At 51.2% G+C, this 24,934-nt stretch overlaps 2 protein-coding genes across 3 annotated transcripts; both read right to left on the minus strand.

Annotated features, from left to right (window-relative positions):
• Window positions 1-274: 274 nt before the first annotated feature.
• SST (somatostatin) lies at window positions 275-2,055 on the minus strand. The gene is made up of 2 exons (XM_062629060.1): window positions 1,810-2,055; window positions 275-789 (listed from the first exon to the last, which is right to left on the minus strand). Exons 1-2 carry the CDS (start codon window positions 1,945-1,947, stop codon window positions 577-579), a joined length of 351 nt encoding a protein of 116 aa, XP_062485044.1. The 5' UTR covers window positions 1,948-2,055; the 3' UTR covers window positions 275-576.
• Window positions 2,056-10,171: 8,116 nt separating this feature from the next.
• On the minus strand, window positions 10,172-20,090 carry BCL6 (BCL6 transcription repressor). Of its 2 annotated transcripts, none has more exons than XM_062629062.1 (9): window positions 19,934-20,090; window positions 18,724-18,891; window positions 17,424-17,645; window positions 16,303-17,286; window positions 15,598-15,779; window positions 14,255-14,422; window positions 12,784-12,914; window positions 12,243-12,380; window positions 10,172-11,475 (listed from the first exon to the last, which is right to left on the minus strand). In XM_062629062.1, exons 2-9 carry the CDS (start codon window positions 18,882-18,884, stop codon window positions 11,332-11,334), a joined length of 2,130 nt encoding a protein of 709 aa, XP_062485046.1. In that variant the 5' UTR covers window positions 18,885-18,891; window positions 19,934-20,090; the 3' UTR covers window positions 10,172-11,331. The 2 variants fall into 2 exon arrangements, with proteins under 2 accessions (XP_062485046.1, XP_062485047.1); XM_062629063.1 differs by having other exon boundaries at window positions 18,724-18,894; window positions 19,934-20,075.
• Between the last annotated feature and the right edge of the window lie 4,844 nt (window positions 20,091-24,934).

Raw genomic sequence — 24,934 nt, forward strand, 5'->3', positions numbered from 1 at the left:
ATGCCTCTGGTGATGGGTGTAAATCCTCTAGTCTCACTGAAGTGCCAGCAGTGTGGATTTGGCTCAGCCACAGTTACAGGGAATTGATATCTAAAGTACCAGTGTGTCTCTAGGTCCCTTAGAAAGTTCACAACAAAAAAAAAAAAAAGAGTTTGTGTGTGTGCATATGGATGCTGTTTGCTGCTGCTGCTGCCTTGAGACGGACGGCATTTCAAAGACAAGCAGCCCGAGAGGTAACTGAGGTTTTCCTCATTGACCACAAAGTCTCAGCATCACCGTTTGAAACATAAACTTTATTGCAACAAAGAATTAAAAATAGTACATCTGAAAGAGTTGCAGAGTGCATGTCATTGAAGAACTATTCAGAAATCACAACTCAAGCAAACCATGTACAATTGGAACAAAGTTTTATTAAAACAACTGGAAATCAAACTCAAATTTTCCTTGTTTCTTTAATTTCACCATAACCGTGGATTGTGTATTTACAGTCTTCGCCTCTGGTGGTGAAGGTTCTGCTCAGGGCCGGGGCTAGGAAGAAGGCAGGGATGGATGGGGAGGAGAGGTGGGTTTCAAAAGCTAACAGGATGTGAAAGTTTTCCAGAAGAAGTTCTTGCAGCCTGCTTTGCGTTCCCGGGGTGCCAGAGCAGGGTTTGAGTTAGCCGAGCGCTCCAGCTCCAGTCTCACTTCATCCTGCTCAGCCCCTCGGGACAAGTCCTCAGACTCCAGGGCTTCATTTTCTGTCTGGCTTGGCTCTGAGAGCAGTTCTGCCAAAAAGTACTTGGCCAGTTCCTTGGGGGAGAAGAGAGAGGAAGGGAGAAAGAGAGACCACAATTACTCCTTGGCTTTTGGGGGCTCACACTCCACCTCTGAGATATCTTTGTGCCCAGATTAGAGACAAGAAGGACTCTGGAGGAGAAGGGAAGCCTGGCTTCCCAAAGAGCCCAGCCTGACATCTGCTATGCAGCAGCTGCACCTCCGCTTTATATGGAGCTGAAAAGCACTGACATCTACCTGGTGTGGGAAAGAGACTGCTGTCCTGGCCATGGCAGGGAACAAATTCATCTGAGCACCACATCACCTTTCCTTCCCACTGCTCCAACACATCTTGCCAGACTCAGCAAGGATGCTGTGAGACTGCTGCTAAAGTGACACAGGAAAGATCTCTGAGGGAATCTCACAGGGGAGGCTGAGTTGGGACACCCTCGTCTTGGGAGTTATTTCTCCTTTTGTGCCTCCAAGCCCTAGCTTCTCCCTTGCATGGATAACGACATCCTCCTGCTGCAACAGGAAAGCTGCCTTCGTTCGGTGCCTTGGAGAAGCCCTGGACAGCTTCACCAGGGTCTCTGCGCCCTGACCCGGCAGTGGCTGCTCCTCATCCCATTGCAGCACCCAGCTGGGCTGGGATAGAGGTGGGGGTGTGTCTGTCTCTTCCTGCCCTCAGCTGCTCAGCCTGACCCTGGCTCAGCCCTGGACAGGGAACCAGGAGACCGGTCAGGGAACTGGGGTCTGCAGCAAGCAGCTGGAGAGGAGGGCTGAAACGGGGACATCGGGGAAGTCTGGTGAGGAGCTAGAGGTCTGCACTGACGGTACTGGGGTGCCCAGTGAGGAAGGGGAGAGGTCTGCAGCAGGGAAGCCAGGGGTACACAATGGGGCTGCCAGGGTCGCTGCCGGGGAAACGGAGGGTCTGCAGTGGGGAATCAGGGGGATCTCTGGAGGAGAAGCGGGGATCTCGAGCAGGACCGTTGGGATACCCGAGGGATGTCAGAGGGGTGCCCGGCCGGGGTGGCCGCTCCTTCGCGGGGCACTCACCTGCTTCCCGGCGGCGGCAGCCAGGGACTTCTGCAGGAACTGCCGGAGTCGCGGGTCCGAGGGAGCGGCCGAGACGGTGCCGAGGGCCAGGGCGATGGAGAGCAGGGCCAGGGCGCACTGGAGTCGGCACGACAGCATCTCGCCGGCGGGTCGGACGCGGAGAGGCGGCGGCGGGTGGGCGCTGACGGCTCCGCTGCAGCTCGGCTCCGGCGTTGGGGATCTCCTCGCCGCCCGCCGCCTTTATAAACCCTTCTCCTGACGTCAAGGCGGGGGCGCCCCCCTCGCCCCACGCCGCTGGGGGTGGGTCCCTGGCCGGGACGGGGGGAACCTTGACCGGGGATGCTCCGCTCTGCCAGGGGCCGGTCAAGCGTCCATGGTGCCCCCCGAGTACCCCCACCTCCCCAGATCAGTGCCCCGACACTGCTCGTCCGCTCCCTCCGCCCCAGACACGCTGCTTCCCCCGGCGCAGCGGTGTGGGGTCCCGGCTGTGCACCGCTCACCCCGCTGGTCTGATCCCCATGCCGGAGAGCTGAGCCCCCCAGTAGCCCCGGTGCCAAAGCCCCTCGCCCTAACGTGGCTTCCTGCCCCGTCGGGTAAGAAAAAGATGCAGTCAGGGGAGCTGGGAAGGGTGGCATTAAGGGCGGATTTGTCCTCAGCTCTAGCAGGGAATGGGGAATACTGAGCTGCCCCCGGAGGTCCTTTCTGCCTCCCCGGTCCCCGCGGGGCTCTCCGGCACAGGTCCTTGCCTGCCCGAACCCGGCCAGCTCCATCGGCCATCGGGCCAGCTCCTTTGGCAGCCGGCAGCCTCCCGGGAGAGCGCACCGGCTCCGCCACGGCTCTGCAGCTCGGGGAAACAGATCGGTGCGTGCAGATCCGTGGCTGAGCCTGCAGGGACCCCTGTCTCCATCTCAGGGTCACTGGACCCACTGGCCCCAAGGGGGATGCGCCTGTCCCACTGGGATACGCAGCCCTCGAGTCCTACAGCCTGTCTCCATGAGCTTGCTGATGCTCGCACTGGGCAAAGCTACTGCAAGCCCCAGTCACCCAGAAGGATAAGACCCTTCAGCTACCTCTCCCAGCTGGATGTGCAAGGAAGGGGCTCTACTACCACCCAGAAAAGGTGTATCAGGGTCTTAATTTCCAGCTGAGGAAATTTTATCATCTCAATTTCCATCTGAGGAAAGTCAAAGCCTTGTGGAGCAGGGACCCAAGTACTACACAAAGGTCTCCAGAAATCTTCGAAAGGATGTTTCATTTCATGAAGAATTAATGTGCTGCCCTTCAACCCTAGTACTGCTGGGTGGGTTTGCTGAGGCTGATATGGGAGCATGGAGTATGAACCAAGGTGGTTCTACTTGTCTTACAATCAGCAAGAGGAACTAGAGCTGGTAGCTGGCTTTAGACCAGACAGAACTCTGGGCTGAACTAGGACTGCCCTCCCTGTGTGGTGCCTCTCTTCCTTTGTGCATCTGCAGCCACACACAACATTCATCCTCTGTGTCCTTCCCAAATCATGGTCCAAGATGAATGACACCCATGAGAGAAGAAGCCTTCATTTATAGCCTGTGAGACCCTGTGGGTTGGGTTGACTTGGACAAGTGGGATCCAGATGAAATTTAAAGTCCCTTCCAAACCAACCCAGTCTGTGATTCTATGACTCTATGACTTGTGCTGCTTTTACAGCCAACTTTTCCTCAGCTGCCTGACCTGAGCAAGGCCAAGCCCTGCATTCCTTGGACCTTATCTATCTTCTAGCACTGGTGTTGCTCTGAGAGAACTGGTAGAGAGGAGTCAGCCGCTGCTCTGCTTCAGACACATACCCTTGTTTCGGGCACAGGACACAGCCTCCTGCCAAGGTCAACAGGAGTGGTTTGAAACCCAAAAGAGCAGATTGGCCATGAGTCCCATAGCTTCTCTCTCAACCATGTTCCTGCGGTAGCAGCTGGACCAGCATCTCCCTCCTCCTGCCGTCAAAGAATCAGAGCCAGTCCTCAAGAGTTTTCCTAGGCACAGTTTCTCTCAGCAACAGTAGTTTCCCTACTTTTCCCAGCTGTGCCAGTAGCAGCAGGCTAGGCTCTCCCAGTTTACTTGCACTGGGAACAGACTGCTTTCTTAGCCCGCAGGCTCTCATCCTCAGCACAGCCCAGCCCAGCTCACGCCACGCTGCAATGCTACCCTGGTCTGGCTTTACGAAGAGCCTCAGTTTCCCAGCAGCTCATGCCAGTTCCCACAGCTCAGGGCAGAGCAGCTTGCTCAGGGCTGTATCTGGAAGGAGCAGAGGTGGAAATAGGAGGCAGCACTGGGTTATTTCAAACTCCACTGCGGCTATGTTACTTAATGTCCCCTGACACTTTACATAGCAGGCAACTGTCCAGTCTGGCACCCTTTGGCCATTCAGTGACCCTTTGGTCACACCAAAAGGAAGGGTACACTGGGAACTCCCATCACTCCTGAGCTGGGAGGAATGGCTACCAGCTTCTTGAGCTGCACAGCACTGGATCTGCACTGATGTGCTATGGGGCTCAGTTCAGCTTCTTCTGTATGTCCCAGGGCATAGAAATGGGCTGGAGTGCTATGTTTCATCACCACTAGGACCCATCTGTACACCAACATGGAGGGGGGAGTTGTAGGAGTTGCTACAGTGCAGGAACAACCTCTTGATGAGTTCTCCGTCTTTCTTGTTACCTGCCAGCTTTGTGTTGGGCCAGCAGAGCTCAGACACATTTAATGGGATTACACAGAGGTACAGAGCTCAGTCTGAAGTGGACGAGTTCTGGGCAGGCCAGTAGGACTGTTTCTAAGAAGCTGGTAGGGTCATGCTGGCACAAAATGGGAGAAGATAACCAGACTTAAGTCCTTAAGGGGTTTTGAGAGGCCATTCTTGATATCCTGTCCAAACCCACACTGCTCATCACCCCACTCTTCTCCAGCTTACTGCAGCACCTCTGCGTGTATGATTCCAGCCCTACTAAAGACTTTGAGCCCAGAGCTGTTCCTTGCTAGCCCCTGTCTTCACTCCCCCTTTTCATTTTAACATATCAACTCCAACCCTGCCCTGCGAACACTTCATGGCCATCTGGCAATGCAGGGCATCTGGCTGCAGAGCAACAATGCCCAACAGGGCTTCAGGTTAGGAATAATGTTGTTGCAGTTAATGTGCTCACCACAGACTAGTTCCAGGCAAGCAAAGACCCTCGGTCACGTTGGGGATCCCTGGTTTTGATGGTTACTCTGGCTACTGTGGCTCTTCAGCCACATGGGGACGGGGTTATAAAGACCAGATTGGCTCTGACTTCTCCTCTCTGTGGAGCTGAGTGGTTTCGCCCCTGCTTCCCCCTCTGCCTGCGGGAGGCTGGAGGAATGACACCGGTGTCCTCTAGAAACAGGAAAAATATTACTGAGGGAAATGTCTTGGGTTTGTCCCACTGAATTTCAGATGCTCACCAGAGGAAATCGAGGGTGTGCTCATTTTCAGCTCTGGTTCTGTGTCCCATCAGGAGATGACTTGTCTCCTGAGCCAGAGCAGCCTCAGGAAGGCTCTGATGTCCATCTTAGCTCTTTTCCCCTCTTGGGATTCATCTGAGGTTGTGAGGCTGGTGGGGGCAGGGCCAGAGCCAGGGTTTTGGTAGGGATGTTCCCCCAGAAACCTCTCAGCCTGTTTAAAGGAGAGAAACTGAGTTTCCATCAGGTCTGAGCCTTTTTGATGGGTACCATGTTGAATGAACCGAAGATCTTTGCATTCTCAGGTAGTATTTGGGAGAATCACTCTGATATTCTCCATCTGAAGAATTTTTACATTTCAAGGAAAATATAAAGGAAGAACACCATTTAAACAAGGATGAAAACATGTGCTTTGGTTCAGAAAAACATATTCTGCTGACCTGAAAGAGCCAGCAATAAGGCAGTGGAGAACTGGAGTCTATCTGTTCCATACATCTTCAGACTGTCTCCTGCTGAGGGCTCCTGGGGAAGGGGTAAGGGCAGACCTTCAGACATCCTTACAACTCTGGCAGAGGCATGGAGCTGTAAATAAGTTGCAGATTGATTTACCAGTTCCTTCTCCCCCAGGTCGTCTATGGGATCAGTGTGTTCTGAATCTTTATGCTCATTCCCCAGCCAGATAAATCCATCATCCCCTCAGCTGTGGCGAAGGCAATTCTGTTCCTTTCTTTCTGCCGCAGCGCTGCAGGGCATGTGGCTTTGCAGGCAATTGAATTGTACTGAATTCCTGTGACTGCTTCCTTATCCTTATGTTTCCAGCTTCCTTCACAGATACAGAGCAGTCAGTCCAGCAACGCCCGGGACTGTGCTCACAGGCTCAGCGCTGTACCAGCAAAGCATGCCCTCTGCTGTCACCACCGCCGCAAGCCGGCTCTCATTGCACTTCTCTTCCCTGGCTATCACCACGCATGAAATAATCTCCACACTGCTTTCATGAGCAGGAAAGTTTTGCCACGTATCACTTCCTTGCCAGCAAGGAAATCCCTTTTTTCTTAATCTTCTAGCACTCAATCCATTAGGGCCAAGCAGGGATCTACGAGCCAGGGCCATGAAATTCCTCATCCTGGCTTTGGACATGCAGCCGGTGCTGCTGTGCAGTGAGGAAGCCACCACTGCCTTGCAGGTATTGCTGCTTGCCAAAAACACTTGTGGAGGGATCATGCTGGCCCAGGAGGTACAGATGAATGGAGGAAGGACAGTCAGTTATAACCGAGTGATAATGAAAACCAAGAGCTCAATAATGGAGAAAAACTCCCAAAAAATGGTACCATACGTCCCCGGGATGGGCCATACAGAGAGTGGTGGTGTTGGGATCATACACAGACTTGCAACAGCCTTGAGAGTTTTCTGGATAAAACGCTGTTTCTATAGCAAAACTTACATGCAAATCTGAGAGAACTGGACTCTCCATTAATTACAGGCCTCTGGGATTGCTGCTCTAGGTAACAAAGTGAGAGAGGAGCTGGGCTGTGGAGGTTCACAAAAGATTAATCCTGCTACCTAATTTTAGCAATGTCTGGGAGCCTGAGGTGTGGTCAGGATTTCTGTTGCTGCTACCTGAGATTAATGCCCAGTCTCAGCCTCCTAGGATGCTGCCATGGCATCTGCAGGGCTGAAAGCAGACACCTTGAAGTCAGACAAGGGAAATACCAGCACAAACTTGTGTAGAAGGAAAGGTGAACAGGATGAGCCAGGAGCAGTGCCAGGGTATTTACCTGCACTACTGCAGATACGACTAGGAGCCATGGATGGGCTGTGTTAGGGACTGTAAAAACAGACGCTGGTCCATGCTATAAGGAGGTACTAGCATAAGGCAAGAGATGATCGGTCAGCACATGAAAACATGAAATAGTAGAGGGCTCTGATTTCTCTCTATAACTCTCTATAAACACCAGCTCCACAGCAAGAGCCCGTGCCTCCCTTCCCTTGGCTGTGACACTAGCCCCCTCTCACAGAGGCCAGGCCAGGAGACCACGGGCAGTTGTCTCCGACCACACAACCAGCAGCGTTCATCCAGGGACACAGGATCCTGCCCTTGGGATTGCAATAGCTCTGCGGCTGCTTGTGGCCAGCTCGGGGTGCAGCTGTCATTCAACACAGCAGATCCACACGGGGGGGACGGGCTGCAGGCAAGCAAGCACCCTCCTTGTGCCTGCAAACCTTCCCCGGGATTGTATGATCTGCCCCGGCAGGAACAGATGCCATAGACTTAGCTGCAACACCGTAAGGCTGATTTTTTTTTGGACCGATGTCTTTATTCCGGGGGCTCTTTCTTTGCTCAAATTCCGTCTTCGCCTGCCCTCCCGTGGAGACCCGGCAGAATACAGCCGGGACGCGAGGATTTCAGTACCAAGACCAGACCCACGAACTAGAGAATAAACTGCGTGCATCAGGAGCTGGGCCCCACAGTTCACAGCACTGCTGCGGGCACACAGCCCACCAAGCAGTGCTCAGCTGCAGTAAACATGCATCTCCCTTTCTCTGCTGTGTCTTTTTGAAGCCTGTGCTGGGAAGTAGAACAGGGAAGGAGTTTGCAGCGTGGCAAGTTGGGTTTTGTTTGGTTTTTTTTTGTGTTTTTTTTTTTTTTTTTTTTTTTTCCAGAGCAGAATAAATCTGAATAAAAGGAAAACTCTACAACATCACTGTCTATTGGGCAGGTCTTTACATGGGACGAAGGGGAGACGGGTACCAAAAGAGCTGTTCAAACACGTCCTGGAAAGCTTCCTGGAAACCATCCACTTTAACGGTTTGGTGGTGACCCTGAGGCTTGGCAAGAGTCAGACCCTGTATCTGGAGCCTGGTTTTCAAAGGGCCAATAATCCAGCAGTATTGACAGGGGCAGGCCTAACCAGTCCAGTGTTTGTGCGCTCCGCAGCTGTACAACATGTGTAGGGCAGCTCTGTGTGTGACATCTCCCTTGCCTCTGCAAACACTGCATGCTGAGCAAAGCTTGCTGGCATGGGCAGGCTGTGCCAGATGCCTGCAGACTGCTGCCCCATGGATAGTAAGGGATCGATTGCTATGGCTTCAGCTGAACTGCCTGGAAAAGCTGTGACATCACTTTTTAGAAAAAAACAGAACTCTGTCGGGAGGAGGAAACACAGCCGTGGTCCAGGAAAACACAGTGCTTGTTTTGCAAAGGCGGCTGAGCAAGTCAATGGGAATAGAGGTCATGGCTATGCAGTCTGCTTGTCTGGGGCAAGTGGGGCTGTGAGCCCAGGCCAGCCACTTCCAAAAGAGACAACTGCAGGAATCAGAGAGTTAGCAAGCTTACAGACCTGCAGCTCCCAAAAGAGAGGGGAGAAAGAGAAGTATGTGTGTCAAATGACCAGTTCATGTGTCAAAACCCCACCATGAGGACAACCAGATTTACTAAACATTAAAAACCTACCAGGGAGAGATGGTGAGAAGCAGCAAGGTGGGAAAGCAGGTTTTTGCTATTCTTAACACACAGGTGATGCCCCACTTGCTGTTTCCCCCTGCCCCCCCCGTGCCTAGCACAAGGAAGCTAGTGAGGGCTTGTGCTGGGTTCAGCCCTGCCAAGCAGGCAGCAAGTGTACCCAGCCTGAGTGGTGAGGAATAGGCTTCTGTCCAGGAGGATGCACATGAGAGTCCTCGGCCCATGAAAAGCCTGTCTTGCAACCTGCAGGCACTTCCTGCAGGCTGCCTGGCCAAATCAAACAGCAGGAACAGGCAGAGGCTGACTCCAGCTCAGTCGGTTTTTTAGGCTTCTTATATTCCAGCAGATCTGGTCTGCTGGGAGGCAAGCCTGAGGAGCTGGGGGTCCAGGCATTTCCCTCCTAAGAAGGGCTGCTTTGTTTGCATCATGTCCACCTCTGTTCTACGGTGTATTGGAAAGCCCATCCTGCTCTTCACCTCCAGCTCCTGACCCTGGAATCAGTCAGGCCCTCCCCTTCAAGCCAGTGTTTCCAAGTCCCCCCACTATGAATCACAGCCCTAGCCCTGCACCAAAATTATCCATGAATTAAGTAAAATAAAATGAAACAAGCACTTTGTGGCTCAGACCCCACCCCAGACCATACTGAGGAATGGCCAGGCTCCACGCTAGAACTGGCTGCAGCTGGTCCTGCCTGTGTAATTCAGAGAAGCTGGTTGTATGAGGCTCTTCCCTTGGTTTTCTTCAGCTAGTGAGCCCTCACTAGCAAGGAGTGGCTGCATTCCAAGAACACAGGGCTGGATCACCCCATGGCTTCACCCCCGGCTCTGCACAGCCACGCAAATGGACTAAAGTATCTCTGCTCCCTGCTTGGGGAGAGCAGGGGGACTCCCTCAAGCTGGGCTTTCTCAGTTCTGGCCTGCAGCCAGCATGCAGTGGCTGGAAGCCCAGAGATACTATCAGCCAGCAAGCTCCTGGAGGGGATTACAGACCCTGCTCCACCGAGCAATTGAACAGGGCAGCTTAACTGCAGCCCCCCACTGGCCCACGCCCTGGAAAGCAAGAGGAGCAGCAGGCAACGTTCTTCCCTGAGCAATTCTGGCAATTGCATTGGTTTCCAGGAAATATAAATAACTGCACAGCCATCTGGAACCAGCCATGGGCTGGTCAGCAAAAGGCCTCTTCCCAGCATCTGCCCTATTTCTGCTAGCTACTTGGTGCAAATGCAGAAAGCATCAAGGAGGTGGCATCGTGGGCAGACCCCCAGCACTCGGAGCAGTGAGCTCAAGTCTTGCCCTGCCTTTATACCAGAGACCATCTTCCCTTGACCTTCAGTGCAGGGCCAGAGCGGCTCCAAGCCTAGAAGCTTGTGCAGGGGCTCGGGATGCTCAGCCCCTTCCCAGGCCACTGACTGGCCTTCAAGGTGCTATGGACACAGGCAAGAACAGAACCCTCACTCCATCATACTTCACTTTTCTTCATTTTATTTTTATTTGTACAGCTATATTTTACAGAACGCATTAATGCAGTTTAGACACAGCCCAAACCCTGTCTCCCGAGATTGTTTATAACACAAGCATGTAAAATAAGATCAAAAAAATAAAACAAAACCAAAAAAATAGAACATTCCCCGACAGAGAGTTCCATCAAAACTCCTTTTGCAACATCAGGCTGTACCTTGAAGAAACGGAGCTCAATATAGTCCATACATTGAAAACTTCCATCGAAAAGAAAGGCACCGTGCGAAACCACATTTTACATATATACAGACTGAGAACTAGAACAAAAAAAATTACACTTTATTATTATTTTAAATTCCTTCTGCAGCTTTGTTGGTTTAATACACACTTTTTTGTAAATTGTAAACCTTCACTTGCAAAAAAATACAAATACACTGATGCATTTAGACAAAATATTTTCTTACTTGTACAGATGCAATACTTTAAAATATCTCATTAAGTGCTCTATCATAATAAAGATTCTCAGAATGGCTTCTGCCTGCAGAGTCCAACTGAGCCTTTAATGCATTATATATTTTTAATATAGCTTTTTTTTAAAGGTCTATATATATTTATTTTATATATATATTTATATATTTATATCTATATATATTTACAACTCTGCCATAGATTCCTTCACCTTTGGTTAAAAAAGTTAAAGCCCTCTCTTTAATAGCATACTTTCTCTTTAAAAGAACACACATTTTGCATACAAAAGAAAAAATCTGTTCCCATAAATCAACATTACATTCCTCATCTTCAAACGGCAAAGGCTGTGAAGGTTAGACTCCAGAGTTTATCAACACTCCACTGCACAGACATTTAAAATGACTATTTTGATTTTACGTTTTATATACAGTAAGATCTGAATAATTTTAATTTTCTTTCCGCTTCACATAACTGGGAAAAATAAAACCCGTGTATTTGCAATTTCTGTTCGGTTTCTAATGTTTTTCCACCTATCTGTACTATGGGTTTAGAGGCACTCCATCATGTGATGAATTTTTTTCTTTTCTTTTTTTTTTCTGTTTTAATTTTACTCCTTTTTCTTTTAAAGTGTTGGAAGTATCCTTTGGACAGATTCTCCCCATGGCAAGACAACCTTCTCCTGCGAAATCCTCTGCTTTAGCAGGCCTTGGGGAGCTCTGGAGGCACCTCGCTCGCTGAGATGCGATACTGCACCTTGGTGTTGGTGATGGCCCCGTGCTTCTGCCGGAGGTGAAGCCGCAGCTGGCTTTTGTGGCGGAAGTGTAGGTTGCACTTCTCACACTGCAGGGTGAGAGGGAAAGACAGAGGGTGTGAAATGTGATGGTAGGGAAACACATCCTTCCTTTTAGGGCAGGCACCCATCCTGTGCAAATGCCTGTCCCCCAGCAGCTACCTCAGGATCCTGAGTGCATTATACTGGTGGATGAGGGAAAAGTGGGAATATGGTGGAAGAAGCAGTACCTGGGGACTCTCCAACCCAGGCTTTCAGCAGCACACGGTTTGGTTTATGGGATGCTCAGAGGCTCAGGTCCCTTAGGGGAGGACCCCGGCTCTGATGGATGTAGCTCCAAGCTCCTTATCTAGATGCTGAAACCAGCTATGGGACTATTTCAGGAGCTGCTTTTGACCCCTGACAAGCTGGATGGCTCCAGAGGGATATGTGGATGATAACCCCTGCTCCGATTTCCTCTCTAGCAGATGGGGAAAGCCACAAAAGCTTCAGCAAAGAGCAGGGAGTCCTCAGGCTGCAAGCAAGGGCAGGGCAGGTTGCTCACCTGGGGACCCCAAGCTAGGCTTTGTGCTCCTTTCCCCTCATCTCTGTGCACAGCAAGCAGCTGTGATTTAAGCCACAGATACTTGGAGAAGTGTGACCTTCTTCCAGATGGGGTAGAAGAAAAGAAGAGCAGCTAAGATGTACCCAGCCTGGGCCACACATTAGTGTTTCCAACACAGCCGTTCATGACAAAATAACATGTCAGCATCAGTTAATGCATGAGAGGGGTTGAGACACCCCCCCCCCCCCCCCCAGACAAAGCTGAGTTACTCACATGATACGGTTTCTCTCCCGTGTGGATTCGAAGGTGACTTTTGAGGGTCTGCAGGTGCCGGAAGCGTGTGCCACAGATCTCGCAGGGATACGGCTTCTCCCCAGTGTGAATGAGGACGTGAGCACGGAGGTGAGCCACCTAGAGAGAGCAGTTCCAGGTGAGGACAGCCCCAGAGATTGGGCATCCCATCCAGAGCAAGGGCATTCCACCAGGAACAGGGGTCTGCCCAGCCATCTTTTTTTTGGTCTATTGGGTTCTAGTAGGGAGTCAAAACAACATGTATCTGATGCCCGGTATCTCTAATCCTTAATAGCAAATGGAGGAAAAGAGCTAAAAACAGCAACCACGCTTCCTTCATACTAAGCCAAACTGTCCCACACAGACCATAAGGTCCCTTTTTATACCACAAGACCACGGGAAGAGCTGTCCAAGGCAGCCTCATCAGCCTCCTCCCCGCCATGAAGTTATCACCAGTTTTGGGCAGGAGATCTGTCCATGTACCACCTCCCCAGGCCCTGCAGGTCCCAGAGGCCATACACACCTGGACGAATCTGGCCCCACAGGTCTCGCACTTGTATGGTTTCTCTCCGGAGTGGATGCGTGTGTGGGTTTTCAGGTTGGCCGGCCGGTTGAACTGTGCCCCACAGATGTTGCAGCGGTACGGCTTTTCTCCTGCAGAACACAAAACAATGGGTGAGGGATTAACTATGGGCATGCTCAGCCCCCACGATCCACGGTGCTCGCCAAAGCCAAGTCCCTTCAGATGCCATACCCCAATGGCATGAAGCACTAGCCCCAACTCCTTGTCCCTTTTGGAGATGGCTGTGGACAAGCAACATCACCTCAGGGTGTCCCCAGAGCAGGGTGAGCTCAGGAGGTACCCAGGCACCACCAGATTATCTTTTCTTTTTCAGGCTGGGAGCTGCAGCCTTCAGGGCAAGGGAGAAAGTCAGGTAACTCTCCCAGCAAGGATTAACAACGTTGCTCCTCCTGGCCCTGCAACAGCGGCTGGCACATCCCCACAGCCATCACTAACCCACACAGGGCCACCTGGCTCCCTTTGGACTCCTTGTGGTCCCCAGCCCATCCTGCCTCTGCAATTCGTCACCTCCTTAGAGGAGAGAAAGGAGCTGATGATAGAGCAGAAAAACCAAGGCATGCCCAGCAGCCTGGCTTCTAAGTCATTATTTTGGCTATGGTCACTGCTGCTGGCCTCATCAGATGGGTTTGATGACAAGTGGGAATTAGCCATTGTCTGTCCCCTCCTGCTTTTTTCTTTTGTTTCCAGGCTTTGACCCCATGCACCCTCAAACTTTGCCCTGGCACCTGTGTCATCTCATTTGCCTGGAATGAACTGAGACTGCAGGGATTTGTGTCTAATTCAGTGCACCAGCACTGAGTCGTCAGCCCAGACTTCCTTTCCCCAGCTAGTTAGCTGGCTGTTGACGTGTTAAGCGTTAATAAAGGCATGGGAAAAAAAAAAAAATCCCTAGGTTTGTCAGCAAATGACTAAACCCTTAATATCCCCTTCTTTTCTCAGCTTTCAATGTGTTGATTCAGAGTCCATCCATTCACAAATTTTCCCATCAGCAGAGTTTCTGCCAGGCTAAGTATGACCTGGATTTCTAGGATGTAGGGGAAAAAAATCTCCAGACTTCTCCCTGAATGTTCTTTTTAAGCCTATCACAAAGTAACCTGGAGGCCAATGCATCCCAGCCACGCATTTTGCAAGATCCTTTTAGAAATGGTGGTGCTCAGGGCTTTACAGCAAAGGAGCTTGAGCTCCATCCTCCTGCTGTGAGAAGAGGCAGCATCGCCCCCATTCCCAGGTTTGGTGCTCTGCCCCAGGGATCCCTAACAATGCCAAGAAAAGCACCTTGCTCTTCCCATCATGGACAGCTTGTGACACAGAGCAGAGGATGATGCACCTGGGACAAGCCCAGCCATAGATACCCACATGCCCAGCAACTTACAGCCTCCCCAGTAAGTCTTCCCCATGGCCAGCACCGTACCTGTGTGGACGGTTTTGTGGCTGGCAAGGTTCCCCTTGTAGCGGAAGGAGGCCTGGCAGCGGTCACACTTGTAGGGCTTGTCACTGTGGACTTGCAGAGAGTGTCTCTTGAGAGAGGCCTCCTCAGAGAACCGGCAGTCACACTCATTGCAGAAGAAGGCTCCATTCTCTGGAAGAACAGAAAGGAGAGCAATGAGATGGGCAAATGCATGGGCAGCACCTTGGTGGGCCACGGGATAGGTTTGGGATTGTGGAGAGGGATAGTGAGTGTTGGAACAAGAAGTTGAGTGCAGGCATTTGTGGTCAGCAGTATTTGCACCATGCCATTACCTCCTGACTTTTTTGTGCACACAGCAATATAATGTGTGGTTTGAGAAAGCAAAGTCATCATGAGCTCTCTCTCCTTCATTGTGACACAAGCCGCTTCCAAGAAGCCAGCATCTCATCTGAATACTTTCCAGAGGGGTCCACAAAGGCACTCAAGTTATCAAGCATCCTCTGAGGGATGGATGCTGAGCTCTGGAGCAACCCAAGCACTTTCAGATGTCTTGAACCTTTAAATGTACAGATGTCTTCCTTGGGCATGGGAAGACCATTATTATCTGAAGTACAAGGCAGGTCGCCCTCCATAGGAGGGTGCCTGTCTCTTAAGTGCTCTATATAGCTTTGACTGTCACAGTCGGACTCCCTCTCCGGATCTCTGCCCACACTACAGGTGACAATGCTGCACTCCCCCTCCCTGAGCTACAGGCAGATGGGTGCACAGATACTTGTTTCTGGGCTTATGGAGTTTTGCAACAGGATTGCAAGCCTCATTATCTGCATTTCTCCAGATGTGCGTATTGGACACCCTGATAATTAAGACATCATGATGGAAGTATGAGACACACCATCTTGCCTAATCCCCATTAGGGTCATTACATCTGCCAAGCTTGTTCTCCTGTGGTTCGGGGGGTGGGGTGAACTTGTTTCCTGTCCTTAGCTGACAAGTTTGCAGCAGGTGACTAACTCCCCACGCAAGATATCTAGATGGTGCTGGGGAATGGGAGGAAGGAAGCAATTCCGATGTATGCGTGTCCCTCACATGTGTGTGCACAGCTGGTTAGCCACTTAAGAGGGGACTGTAAAGCACCTTGGGATCCACCAGCATGAGGGACGGGTCTGACTGCCTGGCACTGCATGGCAGGTACCTGGACTGCACAGCCCCCTTGCCTGCTGTAAAGCACCTTGGGATCCACCAGCATGAGGGATGGGTCTGACTGCCTGGCACTGCATGGCAGGTACCTGGACTGCACAGCCTCCTTGCCTGCTGGCTGAAAAGGTGACCAGGGATGCAAGACTCACCGCAGCTGGAATCAGAATATTCAGACTGGGTTTCCCCCATCTCCTCTCCGAAGTTTGAGCCAGGGGTATGAAGGCACATCTCAGCATGTTGTGGGGACTGGCAACCACAGGAACTGCACTTTGATGAATGCATGTACAGCGGGGACTGCCCTTCACTGCTCCGAGGGGACCCATCCCGGGACCTGTGGAAAGACAGCAACACAGAGAGCTGTGAGAAGGCTCTTGCTGTGCTTCAACTACTAGGTCCTTGTTTGCACTCTTCCACGCACAACGGACAGACATGTTTTATGGGAACACTTCTGTGGCAAGATGCACAGCATAGCCCTGATCAACAACAGGTCCCTGAGCCTCAATCCCATCACCAAATGTCCTCAAAGCTCTCTAGAAACATCCAGGTTCAGAAGATAGTGTACTGTTCCCTGGTAATTTGGCCTTTCCAATGCTTACAGCCAACCAAAAGCTCAAGGGATTCTGGATCCAGCATTTCTAGTTCCATTGCTAGTCCAGGCACCACTACAGTGGGGACCGTTGGCACCCAGCTGATGTCACTGGCAGTGCTCCACCAAAGGCAGAGGTTTCCACCTGCTCATGGCTGGACTGCTCAGCCAAATGTTACAGATATTTCACACATTTCCAAACTCTTACGAACAACACAGCGAGTCTTGCGTCTCCAGAGAGGGCGCTGGGGAGAGAGAACCTTCTCACCTGTTAACAATATTGTTGAGTCTGCTTGCTTGTGGGATAGTAGAGTCTTCTCCACTCACGCTTATCTTTGTCGGGGATTGAACGTTGAGATGCTCCGGCTCCATGGACTGCTGGCAAGTGGACATTGGCACATAGGTGCGAGGAGAAAGGCTTCCCATCTCATTCTGGTCAGCATTGTCTTGTTTGGTGTTTTGATTGAGAGAGTTGAGGACAATGAACTTGTACTTCTTCCAGTTGCACGCTTTGGGGTCTGTGGGGCTCTTTGTGAAGAGGGAGTTGGAGTTCTGACTGATACGAGCATTCTTGCTGCTGCTGGACTCGGTTGGCGAGTTGGGCTGACAGTCTGACTTCTGGGGGCTCTGGGGGCTGATGAGTCCCTTGCGGTCCAGGGGGGTGTTGGTAGGCTCAAAGTGCTGGCTGATCTCATCCTCTGAAGAGGTTCGCTCCTCCTCTTTGGCCACTTTGTCACAAGAGAAATAAGGATTGTTCCGGATCGAAGGGACAACAGGTTTGGGGCCAGAGGCTACGCTGTAGTGCATGTCACTCCTGGCTTCTTCAGCAGCACCTTCTTTCGGAGCATAGATGGTAGCGTGGCACATGTTGGCTGAGATGTCAGTAATGGTTCTCATGTACTCTGTGGGGATGGTCCTGGAGCTGTCGCATGGTAGGATCCTCTCCTTGGGGAAAGCACCTGCCCTCGAGAGTTCAGAGAGGGGCATCCTCATCTCTCTCAACTCATCATCCACAAGGAAGCTATTTAGAGGGAGTGGGCTGTATCCATGGTAGGAAATGGGGGATCCAGACAAACCATTGATCAAGCCAGGTGCAAAGGCCCTCCCGTTGCAGAGGGACCCATTTTGGAGAGGCATGCCATTCTCTGAGACTTCTCTGCTCCGATAAGCCATCACCTCTGGGTGACTCAGCATCCGTCCAGCCAAAAACTCTTCCCTTGGGGTCTTCACAGCAGACACCATTTCTGCTTCACTGGAATCAGGCAAGAAGGAGGGAGACACAGTCATTTTCAGCCCGTAAGGATAAGTTCGCAGAGACTTTGTTGGCTCTCCCCGTTCCCACCCAAACACACCATCTCAGGCTCTCCAAAGTACACTCACGGTGCTCACCTAGACTTGACAAACCTTCGGCAAGTATCAACCACATGCTCCATCTGCAGGTACAGTGCAGTGGCCATCACGGCCATGATGTTGCTCTCCCTCAAGTTCAGGCGGGATGTATACATGAAGTCCAAGAGGATGCAAAACCCCTCAGGGTTAATTTCAGGGTCCAGGTTGATGACATTCAAGTTGCACTTGAGCTGGTCAGTGAAGATGCTGTAGAAAAGGCCACTGCAGAGAGGAGACAGGGGAGAGGATGAGTGTTATAACAATTCAGAGGAAGAAAGGGAAATTTGTCTGAAATCCCTTAGCACAGAGGGGTTCATGAAGGGGAAGGGAGGAAGAGACAGCAATTAAAGAATTCCCTGAGCTTTCCCCTTATTATCAAGCTTGGTTTCTCAGCTTAGTAAGCGTCTTCTGCACTGCACTTTTCCCAACTGGAACAGCCTGCTTTTAGATTTCACCCGCTCAACAACTCTTTACTGCCTACATTTAGAAATTCCCCCTTTTTTTTTTTTTTCTCGTCGCTGTTCTTACCAACACCCCCTTCCCACTGTGACTCATTTCTTTCAGAAGCCTCTTGGGGCACCCATGCTCACTCTTTAACCAGAAAAGAAAAAAAAAAAAAAAGAAAAAAAGGAAATGTTGGCAAAACATTTTTCAGATGTCTTCATAGTCAGACCTTTGCTTTCTCAGATCTTTTATATCTTGTCAGCAGGAGACCCTGCAAGGCATCTGCCGTAATCCAACTGCGTAATGGTGGGATGTTATTTACCATACACTAGGAAGCAATTCCAGCAATCTTAGGAGCTGGAAAGGGATTTCAGACCCCACCAGGCTTGGAAAAAGAAATCAACAAAGGTGGGTGCAGCCAGCAGCCAGGGAGGAATAGCTCTAGAAATAGCAGCAGCAGGGGACACTGCGGTCACAGAGAACACACTCACCCCAGCGAGCGTCCAGCCTTCCCTTTCCTTCCCGCTCCTGTCCTGTCTTTGCAGAGCATTTGAGCTCTACCTCAGGAATATGCCTCATATCTGCTCTGCTCCTGTTTGTCTCTGCGGGTTGCACGTGGGCAGATGTGGGTGTGCAAGGAGGAGAGAGGGTGTGGGCATTATGCTGGAGGCAAAGAGTCACAGCTCTAATCCTGTTACAGGTACAAAATTCTTGGCGGCCCCTTTCACTTCTGCTTCTCTCCCTCCATTTCCCTGTCTGTAAACCCCACAGACCTCCCCAGTGCTGCAGCAGTACTGCTGACGGCCAAAGACAGAGAGAGTGGGGAAGGGAGGCAGGGAGGGAACCCTGCTCTCACCTGCAGGCCATCAGGACTGTTTTATGGGCTCTGAACTGCTCCCGGTTCACGATGATGACAACATCAGTCAGGATATCCCGGCTTCTAAGGCGATTGAGATTGAGAAGGACATCGCTCGCATGGCGGGTGAACTGAATGCAGCTGTCTGCTGGCGAGGCCATCTTGAGTCTACTTGAAAGAGAAGCAGGAGGAGGATGGGAATGGAGAAGCAGCCAGGCAAGCACCCTAAACCCAGCGAAGAGACAGCTGCTGCTCTAGGATGTGCTCAGACAGCCAACTGCTGCTGGCAGGGACGGCACTAGATCCTTGGTCCCAAGGCAAACAGCCCTGCACCCCTCCAAACACCTGCCAGGCTGCTACCAACAGTGAGACCTGGCATGTCTCAGTCCCACCCAGCAAACTGGCAAGCAAAGGTGACCAGACCCTCCTGAAGGTTAGCTAACCAGCTCCTCATTCTCCCTGCCTCGCCCGTGGCAGCTCCACCCCAGCCCACTCCTCCCACCACCACTTGCATTCATCTCCATGAAGCTCCCAGCACAGTTTCTTAGCCTTCAGATCTTCCTCAGAAGCAATCCCCCTCACTCGCCTGCTGGCTGGCTGAAAATCTAGCCACAGGAATCAAAACAAGCCATTAGGTTCCAAATGAAGATTTCAACACCTGGAAAATTCAGCCTGCAGTGGATCACCAACCCTCATTCATCAGCAAACTACTTTCTTGCTCCCAAGTGGTGGCCACTCTGGAGAAGACCTGTCCACAGTTTCCCAATGAACTGGTGGTGACAATGAAAAGAACTCATCTAACCTGCTGAGCTGCTACCCACACTGCAGCCCAGTCTCTCCCAGTGAGCAAGGCTCGAGTTAATCGAGGAACATGAAGCCTTCCCTCAACACAATGCCTGTTGACCCATATCAGAAATGTCCTCCCAGCTAGCACCCAGGGAAGACCACATCTCCCTGTGCCTAAAGTCTGAGCTAGAATGTGCATCCTCAGCATCAAATTCCCCCGTGATCAACCCCCTCCCACAACTTCAACTCCTCCTCCTTCCCCAGCAGCATATGAACGTACAGTATTTTCTACAGAGCAGCTGCTCTCCCAAAAACGAATTCCAGCTGGGTCTAATGAAACCTTCATTCAACATGGTAAAGGGAATGGGGCGGGGGGGGGGGGGGGGAGGATGGAAGGGAAAGCACAAAATTAAGATTTACATACCCAATGCCTCAATTCACAGTCCAAAAGTTTCTTTCAAACCTACAAATAAAGCACAAGAAAACAAACGCCACATTAGCTGGCAATTATGAATTGGCCATGGCAGGACACAAGCCTGCTGTTTCGTTCAAGTATCACTTGGATAAAAGCTAGAGATAACAAACCTTCTACTCTCCAGTAAGGTTAACATTTGTTTCTTCCGGTACAGTACATTCTTATCACAACCACAGGCTTTGAGAATCCAATCATAGCTTCTTCCACACCCTCTAGCCCAAACTATGGGCGTATGCCAAGGAGATTTTCATTTCCATGACTCAGGAACTTAAAGGCAGGTGGGGAAGGGAAGCCAAGTGAGAATTTTCTCACCACTTCTTCCGGAGATAACTCTTCCCTTGCCAAGATCAAATTCTCAGCTGGTGCCACATCCAAGACCAATGCCATATTCCCAGCACCTTGTTAACAGGTATGACTTACACACAAACATTTGCCGCCACTCTGCTCAGAAACCTGGAAAGAGCCTGAATCCAGCCCTCAGAAACAGCTGCTGTCCTCCTCAGAATACACACTCACTCCAGCCGCTAGTAAAAATGCCCTCGCATAGGACTGACCAACAGACTGGGGAAGATACGAGCATCAGGTACCAAAGTGACTTGGCTAGGATCGCATAGGAAGCCAGTGGTGGAGACGGATGAGGACCCAGAACAAATGCCTTCCTTTGGCTGCTGCAAATGCCTTCTCCCAAACCTCAAGCTTTGTTTCCAGCTGCTGGCTTCACAGGCAATGTGGCTGGGGCAGCATGGCAAGGAAACTCAGGAGTTAAATGCCTTTCAGAACTCACACTATTACTCCCAAACTCACTTAAAACCAGCAAAGACAATTGACCTGGCATCAATGCAGGAAGAAGTTCCTCAGGCAGCCACCCCAGCAGGGAATAGCACAATACATAAGTGAACCAACAAACCCCAAGACCTTCACCCCACTGTTTTGAGGACTGTCCCTCAAAAAAAAAATGGATGGACACAACAGGACTGCCAGCACTTGCAAAGAGCCCATCCAGCTCTGTGAGGAGAAGTGCACATGTGGAGCCAAAGCTCCCCTCACATCCCTGGAGACACCGGGGTGGGATGATGAGGTGATAAATCTCATTCAAAACCTAGAGGGGTGCCTTACAGCCCCATTCCAGCTAGCAAATGCAAGTCTTCAGAGCTGTTCTGAGCCTGACTAACTTAAAACTTAATACACACATACAGTGACTCATTTCCCAAACACTGCAGACTCTGATCTTTCTATGCATGCTAGCTCCCAACTCGCTACCAACAATCACAAGCCAGGGGACCCGTGGAGCTCTGCAAGGAATCCAGCATGCATCCATGTACCCACACAAGCACAGATGTATGCATTTGGGGCAGCTGGGTGGCATCCCAACCACATATGCAGTGACAGATGCACTCCGCTGGGCTCCCAGGGACTCACCCCAGTGTCAGAGACACAGGGAGGTGACCCACCCAAACACCAGCAAGGTTACAAACTGCGATGAACTCTGTGCCTGGGAGCATCATGTGAGAAGCTGCTGCTGTCGCCAAATTCCCTTACCCACAGCGAGGCCACAGTGCTGCCTGGGGAAACACATAGCTCTTCTCCCAGAGCTAGAACCCGGCACAGCTCTCTCCCCGCTCCACTCACAAATTATCCCTCCCCAGGGCAGTGCTGCTGCAAGGGGGAAGGGGGGCCATCCCAAGCAGCTTCCAGCTGCAGAATGTGGGCATGAAAAAGGGAAAGGGACCTTCCTTCCCCTTGCTATGCTGAGCTGGGTTAACCCTGCCCCTCCCAGCCGCTGCACAGCACCAGCTCTGGACTGCAGCACGGGAGGATGCTCTGACCAGAGACCAGCAGAGCAGGCTACAGCAATAAGGAGCAGAGACCAGCGATGGGGAGCAGAGAAGACCACTGCAGCCAATCATGGTCTTAACCATCCACCCCCTTCAAAGCCTATGCGGTTTCCCAAAACTAAGATGGATCCCCAGCACCACCCCAAGCTCACCCCCCCTACCGTTTTCCTGCCCGGTACCTTGTAGGTGTGGGCTCTTCGGCAGTCCTTGGGGCTGCACACCAGGGCTTGCTGTGCCCAAAGAGGGAGGTCTGGGCCCATTTCAGGGGTGGCCACATGGGACTGTCACTGCTGCTGCCTTCCAGGAAGGCATTGGTTCTACCCCAGTGGTTCAGGGAACAGCCCTTCCCTGCCGGCACCTCCCCGAGAAAACCCATTCCTGGAAGGGAGCCCAGGGCTGGCTCTACCCTCCCTGCAGCCGGCTCAAAGAGCATGGGGAGGGTGCACCTGTGCGGGGGGAATCCCTCTCAGCTCCACCCCATGCAAAGGTGAGACCCTCACAGATCTCCCACCCCAGGGCAGAGGGAAGAACTAGGGACTTACCCCCTCATCCATCTTTCTGCCATGCACAGGGAAACCCGTCCATCCATCCACTCCTCCATTTATAGGGAATCCCTTTTCAATCATCCTCCTCCCACCCTGTACACAGGAGAAACTTTCTGCTCCCCTACCCCCTTTTGCATGGGGGATATACCCTGTGGCCTCTTCCCCTCTCCCATCCCAAAATACATAGTCTGAAGGAGGGCATGGATCACTCCCCCTCCCTGGCACCCCTGCCTCTTACCCCTCCAGAGCCTGCAGCGCTGACTCCCTCACATCATCTTGGAGTGTGGCTGGGTGAAATCTCCTTTCCCCACAGCCTCATCCCACAGTGCTTTGAAACTGCCCGCCCTAGGGAAGCTCCAACCTGTCTCCCAGCCCCTTTTCTCCCCAGTCTCAGCCCCATGGGAACATCCCCTTTGACTGCCAGGTCACTGCCTGGTTTATCCTTAACAGGAACCAGGACAGCCAAGAAAATGGGGTGGGAAGCCCTGAGCGCAGCCATAGGTGCTACAAGCCACGGTGAAGAGGATACTTTCAGCCAGGGGCATGCAAGCACCCAGCTTAGCTTTCCCGATATCATGCAGTCAGGGAGCACTAAGCGTCCTTTAGCTGTCACAGCAGAGTTTTATTAATTTAGTAGCTTCTGGTTGGTGTCTAGGCTAAAACGTGGCTAGGTTAATAATAACCCAAGAAGAGACTGAGAGAAGTCCTAGCGCACGGTGTCAGCACAGATCAAAAGCAGCATCACTAGTGCAAGCCCTGTCGTATTTTCCATTGTACCCTTCCGTGAGTAGATTGCACTCACTCTATCGAGCGGTCTCAATCTGATCCAATTTCCTGCCAGCAAACAAATGTTTCTAGGAAATGCAATACGTTATCTGGACGGGTTTATTATCAGCATTTGGAACCAGGAAAAGTGCATACTTTCTCAAGCGCTGCAGGGAACTTTATAGTTTGTACTTCAAAAGAGGGTTTTAAAAGGATTGCCCTTGAAAGCTGGCCTGGCTCAAGTCTCCACATTGTTTTGGTCTTTGCAGAAGAAAACACGGAGGGGGGAAGGCACACTGAAACTGCCTCCAATGTTTTCCACTGAGAACTCCCCTGCCCTCTCTGGAGCCAAGCTCTGACTGTGAGGCAGAGGCAGCACATGCCCTTGGGAAGCGAGGAGTCAAGCTTTCTTCAGCATTTCGAACAACCCCAAGCAATTTGGCACATTAATTTTTCAAGGAAAGGCAGTAACAGCTCCCCAGCTGAAGTCAAGGAGCTACTCCAGAGAACATGGATGGACACCATGCCCTGCCAACAGTAAGCTCTGCGTCAAGGTGCTGACCCAACAGCCCGATGGAGAGTTGGGCATCCCCAGAAACTGAGCTGGGTCCGTGGCCCAGCAAGGCTCAGAAGATGTGCCCCATCAACTGCACCCTGCACTGGGGCAGTAAATCAGCAGCCAGCACAAACCCAACCCTCTCTGTGTCCTCCTGGGTTTGATGGTGGCACAGCTCATTTTGGCAGTAAGAAACCAATCTGGCATCCTGCCTAGATGGGACTAGACATATAGGCACTTTGGGAGTCCCTTGGCCAGGCGAAAGATACCCTCTCACCCCTAAATTTAGCTAAACAGATATAAGGAGACTCATTTCAGAGGGTGCGCATTCAGGACACGTTGTTCAGGACCCACAGTCCTGCACTGGGCTCACTCCAAGCTCCCCCCTCCATAAACAGGGGTCCCACATTCCTTATGGATACCTGGTATGCCACCCAAAGACAGCATGCTGACCAGGAGGACGAGGGGGGAGAAAACAGTATACGAAAAAAACCTTCTTGCCCTCTCTCAATGACCTGTGCTTCAGATGTGAAGCTCCACAGAGATTACTGGGGCTTTAAAGCAGTCCCAAACACTACACACTTGCTCCGATTTAGGGCTGTGTGTCTTTTGGCTGCCAGCATCCTGCAGCAATGGGAACACACAAGATCCAGCATGGATTTAAAAAAAAAAAAAAAGTGTGGGGAGGACTTCATTTGCAGTCTAAATTTGCAGTCTGAAGGAGCTTTCTGGTCAGATGCTGACTTTTGGATACTCATCTAACCAAACTGCAAACTGTGAACTCCTGAGGTTTGCCAATGCCTGCTGTAAACATGGAAACCAAGTGTCACTTTTTGCCAAACAGAAGAATGGTTTAAAAATAGATCTAGAAAAGAATACAGGCACTCGGCATACAGGGCTCCTGTTTATAGACTCCCATGCTACTATAAAATGGAACAAGAGGTTATGAGCATGAAGGCAACTTTTAACCAGATTTAGATTTTACAAACTTCTCAGAAACCTGAAAGCAAAATTTCAGGCTCCAGCCGAACCAGCAAAAGCTCTTCGTGTGGAGTTTACAGCCCAAATACTACAGCACATGGACTAACACTGGTGTGAAATGGTTCTTCAACCTCAACACCATAAATACATGAAGGTACGTAAGCTGCACACTGAGAAATGCACTTACTGGTTCCTTTTACTCACCTATAGACTTTGTAACAAGGTTTTCTTTTCCACGGGGTATTTGCATAAAGTGAGAGGGCACCCA

The sequence above is a fragment of the Pezoporus occidentalis genome, unplaced genomic scaffold, assembly GCF_034315485.1.
Source record: "Pezoporus occidentalis ecotype Australia unplaced genomic scaffold, CSIRO_AGI_Poc_V1 ctg327, whole genome shotgun sequence".
Lineage (NCBI taxonomy): Eukaryota > Metazoa > Chordata > Aves > Psittaciformes > Psittacidae > Pezoporus > Pezoporus occidentalis.

Excerpts from the sequence above, each read along its gene's own strand:
- SST (XM_062629060.1), bottom strand. The coding sequence starts at position 1,947 with ATGCTGTCGTGCCGACTCCAGTGCGCCCTGGCCCTGCTCTCCATCGCC. Across the intron at positions 790-1,809 it reads CTGCCGCCGCCGGGAAGCAG|GAACTGGCCAAGTACTTTTT; the intron begins GTGAGTGCCCCG and ends TTCTCCCCCAAG.
- BCL6 (XM_062629062.1), bottom strand. The coding sequence starts at position 18,884 with ATGGCCTCGCCAGCAGACAGCTGCATTCAGTTCACCCGCCATGCGAGC. Across the intron at positions 12,381-12,783 it reads GTGGGGCCAGATTCGTCCAG|GTGGCTCACCTCCGTGCTCA; the intron begins GTGTGTATGGCC and ends TGCTCTCTCTAG. Across the intron at positions 11,476-12,242 it reads CGGGAGAGAAACCGTATCAT|TGTGAGAAGTGCAACCTACA; the intron begins GTGAGTAACTCA and ends CTCACCCTGCAG.